Source organism: Cherax quadricarinatus, unplaced genomic scaffold (assembly GCF_038502225.1).
Source record: "Cherax quadricarinatus isolate ZL_2023a unplaced genomic scaffold, ASM3850222v1 Contig1400, whole genome shotgun sequence".
NCBI classification, from domain to species: Eukaryota; Metazoa; Arthropoda; class Malacostraca; order Decapoda; family Parastacidae; genus Cherax; species Cherax quadricarinatus.
Genome location: NW_027196426.1, coordinates 70,491 through 77,514, shown reverse-complemented (window position 1 = coordinate 77,514; position 7,024 = coordinate 70,491). Strand labels below are relative to the sequence as shown.

General features: G+C 38.3%; 1 protein-coding gene across 1 annotated transcript; it reads right to left on the bottom strand.

The window, feature by feature from the left end:
* Positions 1 to 980: 980 nt before the first annotated feature.
* On the bottom strand, positions 981 to 2,837 carry LOC128699466 (tigger transposable element-derived protein 1-like). The gene has a single exon (XM_070080982.1). It carries the CDS (start codon positions 2,778 to 2,780, stop codon positions 981 to 983), a length of 1,800 nt encoding a protein of 599 aa, XP_069937083.1. The 5' UTR covers positions 2,781 to 2,837.
* Positions 2,838 to 7,024: the final 4,187 nt, after the last annotated feature.

Genomic DNA, 7,024 nt, shown 5'->3' with positions numbered 1-7,024 from the left:
TGGGTGATGAATGTTGCAGCGAGGAGAAGGCTGGAGGCAGTGGAGATGTCATGTCTGAGGGCAATGTGTGGTGTGAATATAATGCAGAGAATTCGTAGTTTGGAAGTTAGGAGGAGGTGCGGGATTACCAAAACTGTTGTCCAGAGGGCTGAGGAAGGGTTGTTGAGGTGGTTCGGACATGTAGAGAGAATGGAGCGAAACAGAATGACTTCAAGAGTGTATCAGTCTGTAGTGGAAGGAAGGCGGGGTAGGGGTCGGCCTAGGAAGGGTTGGAGGGAGGGGGTAAAGGAGGTTTTGTGTGCGAGGGGCTTGGACTTCCAGCAGGCATGCGTGAGCGTGTTTGATAGGAGTGAATGGAGACAAATGGTTTTTAATACTTGACGTGCTGTTGGAGTGTGAGCAAAGTAACATTTATGAAGGGATTCAGGGAAACCGGCAGGCCGGACTTGAGTCCTGGAGATGGGAAGTACAGTGCCTGCACTCTGAAGGAGGGGTGTTAATGTTGCAGTTTAAAAACTGTAGTGTAAAGCACCCTTCTGGCAAGACAGTGATGGAGTGAATGATGATAAATATATATATAATATATATATAATATATATATAATATATATATAATATATATATAATATATATATATATATATATATATAATATATATATATATATATATATACAGGAGGGCCCCACTTATACGGCGGGTTAGGTTCCAGGCTACTGCCGTAAAGCGGAAACTGCCGTAAAGTGGAACACCCTTTTATTTTCCTTGTAAATGCATATAAATGCTAGATAACGTATTTACACTGACATATATTAAATTAGCAATAGAACTAAGCATTAAAAAAAACAATGAAAAGTAAAATTACACACAGTACATTTATTACATACCTTTAATTACTTAATATGAATGTGTGAGAGGTGAGTGGCAATGTAGTTATTGAATCAAATCAGGAGATGGCAGACCATCATCCTCTAATTCTTCAACTAATTTGATTCGTTTTGGAGACTTGTGTGAAGCTTTTGAAGGGGTGTATGTTGATGTTGAAGGCTGTTGAAGGCTGTTGCTGTTGATGTTGAAGGCTGTTGAATGCTGGCTGTTGATGTTGAAGGTTGGCATGATATTTTCTTAAAGTAGGAAAGCATTGAACTTTGCCTCATGGATTTTTTTTTCCTTTCCCTTAAAATTTCTTTATAGCATGTAACATCATGGGAAAGGGTTGCATTCACTTTTGAACTTCGTTCAAAATTTGGATCAATCTTCTCAAAAATTGCCATTGCTATTTCTATATGGTTGATAGCTTCTTCCAAATCCTGGGTTTTCATTTCTTTAATGGTAACAGGACTATCATCAGGATGGATCTCCTCTTCATGAAATTTCTTTCTTTGCTCTTCAATCAGAAGAAGGTCTTGGTCTGTCAGAGCCTCATCATGAGAGAGAAGCAATTCTTCCACATCCTCAGGCTCCACTTCCAGTTCTAATTCCCTTGCCATATCAACAACATTTACACACACTTCCCCCACTGGATTCTCAAAACCTTCAAAATCATCCATAAGTTCAGGAATCAGATTCTTCCAAACACCTTTGAGTGTAGTTTCATTAACTTCATTCCATGCATCTCTAATATTTTTAATGCCATCCAAAATTGTGAAACCTTTCCAAAAGGTTTTTAATTTATTTTGTTTAGGCCCAGGCATTTTATCACTGTCTAGGAAATTTACAGCCTTAATGAAAGTTCTTCTTAGGTAATAAGATTTAAAGGCTGCAATTACACCTTGGTCCATCGGCTGCAGTAATGAAGTTGTGTTTGCAGGTATAAAAGCAACATTTATCTCCCTGTACATACCATGTAGAGCTGTAGGGTGGGCAGGGGCATTGTCTAAAACAAGTAAAACATTAAAAGGAATTTTCTTTTCCTTGCAGTAAGCCTCAACTGTAGGCTTAAAATAGTCCGTGAACCAACTTATGAAAAGATTGGCAGTCATCCAAGCTTTCGAATTAGATTTATAATAAACTGGGAGGCTGCCTTTTGCATAGTTCTTTAGGGCCCTAGGATTCTCTGAGTGATAAATCATCATAGGTTTTAACTTGCAGTCACCAGCTGCATTAGCTCCTAGCAAGAGTGTTAGCCTGTCTTTTGCAGCTTTGAAGCCAGGCATTGACTTCTCTTCCTTAGCAATAAATGTCCTAGATGGCATCTTCTTCCAAAATAATGCAGTCTCATCCACATTAAAAATCTGTTGCTTGGTATATCCACCACATTCTATTATCTCGGCTAGTTCAAGTGGATAATTTTCTGCAGCTAAATTGTCAGCGCTTGCAGCTTCACCCTGCACTCTGATGTTGTGAAGTTGACTTCTTTCCTTAAACCTATTAAACCAGCCTCTGCTAGCTGAGAATTTATCTTCAGCAGCTTCCTCCCCTCTCTCAGCCTTCATAGAATTGAAGAGACTTAGGGCTTTGGACTGGATAATGGCTCTGCTTAAAGGCACCTTGTGACTAGTCTGATCATCAATCCACACCATTAAAAGTTTTTCCATGTCAGCAATAAGGTTATCACGTTTTCTTATAACTTTAGTGGTCACTGGTGTAGCACTTTTAACTTCCTGCAACACTTTCTCCTTATTGTTCACAACTGTACTAACTGTTTGACGAGCCAAACCAAGCTTACGTGCTATCTCAGCCATTGACATACCTTGTTCACTAAGTTTAATCATTTCTAACTTGGCACTTAAAGTAAGAGGCTTACGACTCTTCTTTTTATCACAACTAAGCTTAGATGCCATCGTCAACGAGAGCCAATTAGTTAACGAAGAGCAAACGAGAGAGAACGAGATACACCGAGCTCAGACAGCGTAAAAAAAACAAACTGAACAGGTTGTGGACGATCACTCGGTCAGGCGTTTAGTGAAACGTGTTTTTACATTCTTACATTTGTAAGAGTTTTGAAACTTTTATTATTATTATTATTATTATAATAATTAAATCACGAAACAAATACTCTTACACTGTGTACAAGTTAGTACAGAATTATAGCTATAAAGTGAAGGCATACGAAAGGAATATTTTTCTACAGTTATCCCTAGTAACAGGTGACGGGCTAGAGAAAACGTAATTCTTCCGACACTTCTACAAACCGTTTGGTAAACATCTCGTATATATTTGTATAAATTTTTATACTGTGGGTGCATGTATCATGTTTGTGTGTTACATAATGTGTTTCTTATATAATTTTGAAAAAAATATCATAGATAGATTAAGGTGGTACAGCTGCTGCTGCTGCTGCACTGTCAGCTGCTGCTGCTGCTGCACTGTCAGCTGCTGCTGCTGCTGCACTGTCAGCTGCTGCTGCTGCTGTAGCACCGTTGTTGGTGTGGCTTATTGAGAATACCAAGAAACAATTAACCCCAGAGGATTTGCCACCCAGGATAACCCAAAAAAGTCAGTGTCATCGAAGCCTGTCTAACTTATTTCCATTGGGGTCCTTAATCTTGTCTCCCAGGATGCAACCCACACAAGTCGACTAACACCCAGGTGAACAGGGAAAAATGCCTGGAACTAGTGCTCATATTGGTGAATTTAAAGCCAGCAAAGGTTGGTTTGAGAGATTTAAGAATCGTAGTGGCATACACAGTGTGATAAGGCCTGTTCTGGAAGAAAATGCCAAACAGGACCTACAGTACTCAGGAGGAAAAGGCACTCCCAGGACACAGTGTCTCATCAGTCATTGCTGCATCTTCAATAAAGGTAAGTGTCATTTATTCTTCATTTAGTAGACTAGTACATGCACAATATATACTGTGCATGTACTACTCTACTATTGTGCATGTATCCTTCTCTTTGTGTGTGGGAAAATGTATATTTCATGTAGTAAAATTTTTTTTTTCATACTTTTGGGTGTCTTGCACGGATTAATTTTATTTCCATTATTTCTTATGGGGAAAATTCATTCACATAACGATTATTTCGCATAACAATTACCCCTCTTGCACGGATTAAAATCGTTAACCGGGGGTCCACTGTACAGTGGTCAGAATTTAGCAATTTTGCCAATTTCACACAAATTTCAAAAGATGCCAATTTCCGAATAGGGTCCACAATAAACAAGAAAGACATTCCTGGCACTAAAATGACATTTCCTCTAGTCATTAGTCACGTCTCAAGGCCCCTCTTATATTCTTTTGCTTTCCATTTTTAATTTTTATTCTCACAAAAAATATAAGATTTACTGTTATGCAGACTACTGCATTAGTGTGAAAAATGGTATAAATATTATTGGTGCACTTGTGAAAGAATATTAGACTCACCAGTTGACGTTTATTGCACGCTTGGCACGATTTGTTTACTTTTGAAGTTTGGTAAAAATCGAACATTTCTGCTACTTTGAGCTCAATTTCAAGGCACCTTTCATTGTAAAACCAGCCAAAATCATCTCAATTTCTGTAATATGTCTTCCATTCTATAAAATGAGACCAAGAAAACTAGAATACAACAATAAATACCATACGAAAATACACTGCAAAGTCGCTGATTCATTCCAAAAAAATGGTCAGTTTTTTTTTTCTCATTATGCACTGTGTGCTGTAGGATTTTTTTTAGACTGTGCACACTGACCACATAGACCCATTCTTTCATATGAAGGCCTACCAGCTTTCTCCCACTAGATTTGAGGCCGCTAGAATTTATGCGTACTAGTACGTCAAAAACCCCTACACGTAAGACGTACTAGTACGACGAAAACCCTCAAAGGGTTAAGGGAAATGTCTATATTAACGTAATATGCGACATTAATGCGCCCAAGAGATTATTATTATTACTATTATTATTACTATTATTACTATTATTATTATTATTATTAATATTATTATTATTATTGCATCAAGAGTAGAGAGACTCTTAGTGATTTTAATGTGTACCTACATGAAAGCAGTGTGTAAATTTATTTAGGTACAATATATATAAAATATACAATAACTTTAAAACACTTGAAATTTTGGAAAGTTTCCAGACATAATAAGGAGATGTGCTCAGGGAGAATGTAAACAAACTCAGTGGGCCTCTGTGACCGTATTAGAAAGACAGGTGGGGGGAGCCGTATAGCGAGTTTTGGTCATAATTTGAAATGTCCGTATTAGTGGAACGCCGTAAAGCGGAATGCCGTAAAGCGGGGCCCTCCTGTATATATATACAGTGGACCCACGGTTAACGATTTTAATCCGTGCAAGAGGGGTAATTGTTATGCGAAATAATCGTTATGTGAATGAATTTTCCCCATAAGAAATAATGGAAATAAAATTAATCCGTGCAAGACACCCAAAAGTATGAAAAAAAATTTTTTTTACCACATGAAATGTTAATTTTAATACACACAAACTGAAAAAGGCATGCACACTTACATGGGGAAGTGGAAAAGAATCTTTCCTCCGTAAGCCATGCGTGTCGTATGAGGCGACTAAAATGCCGGGAGCAATGGGCTAGTAACCCCTTCTCCTGTATACAATTACTAAAAAAGAGAAGAAGAAAAACTTTATAAAACTGGGTTGCTTAAATGTGCGTGGATGTAGTGCGGATGACAAGAAACAGATGATTGCTGATGTTATGAATGAAAAGAAGTTGGATGTCCTGGCCCTAAGCGAAACAAAGCTGAAGGGGGTAGGAGAGTTTCAGAGGGGGGAAATAAATGGGATTAAATCTGGAGTATCTGAGAGAGTTAGAGCAAAGGAAGGGGTAGCAGTAATGTTAAATGATCAGTTATGGAAGGAGAAAAGAGAATATGAATGTGTAAATTCAAGAATTATGTGGATTAAAGTAAAGGTTGGATGCGAGAAGTGGGTCATAATAAGCGTGTATGCACCTGGAGAAGAGAGGAATGCAGAGGAGAGAGAGAGATTTTGGGAGATGTTAAGTGAATGTATAGGAGCCTTTGAACCAAGTGAGAGAGTAATTGTGGTAGGGGACTTGAATGCTAAAGTAGGAGAAACTTTTAGAGAGGGTGTGGTAGGTAAGTTTGGGGTGCCAGGTGTAAATGATAATGGGAGCCCTTTGATTGAACTTTGTATAGAAAGGGGTTTAGTTATAGGTAATACATATTTTAAGAAAAAGAGGATAAATAAGTATACACGATATGATGTAGGGCGAAATGACAGTAGTTTGTTGGATTATGTATTGGTAGATAAAAGACTGTTGAGTAGACTTCAGGATGTACATGTTTATAGAGGGGCCACAGATATATCAGATCACTTTCTAGTTGTAGCTACACTGAGAGTAAAAGGTAGATGGGATACAAGGAGAATAGAAGCATCAGGGAAGAGAGAGGTGAAGGTTTATAAACTAAAAGAGGAGGCAGTTAGGGTAAGATATAAACAGCTATTGGAGGATAGATGGGCTAATGAGAGCATAGGCAATGGGGTCGAAGAGGTATGGGGTAGGTTTAAAAATGTAGTGTTAGAGTGTTCAGCAGAAGTTTGTGGTTACAGGAAAGTGGGTGCAGGAGGGAAGAGGAGCGATTGGTGGAATGATGATGTAAAGAGAGTAGTAAGGGAGAAAAAGTTAGCATATGAGAAGTTTTTTACAAAGTAGAAGTGATGCAAGGAGGGAAGAGTATATGGAGAAAAAGAGAGAAGTTAAGAGAGTGGTGAAGCAATGTAAAAAGAGAGCAAATGAGAGAGTGGGTGAGATGTTATCAACAAATTTTGTTGAAAATAAGAAAAAGTTTTGGAGTGAGATTAACAAGTTAAGAAAGCCTAGAGAACAAATGGATTTGTCAGTTAAAAATAGGAGAGGAGAGTTATTAAATGGAGAGTTAGAGGTATTGGGAAGATGGAGGGAATATTTTGAGGAATTGTTAAATGTTGATGAAGATAGGGAAGCTGTGATTTCGTGTATAGGGCAAGGAGGAATAACATCTTGTAGGAGTGAGGAAGAGCCAGTTGTGAGTGTGGGGGAAGTTCGTGAGGCAGTAGGTAAAATGAAAGGGGGTAAGGCAGCCGGGATTGATGGGATAAAGATAGAAATGTTAAAAGCAGGTGGG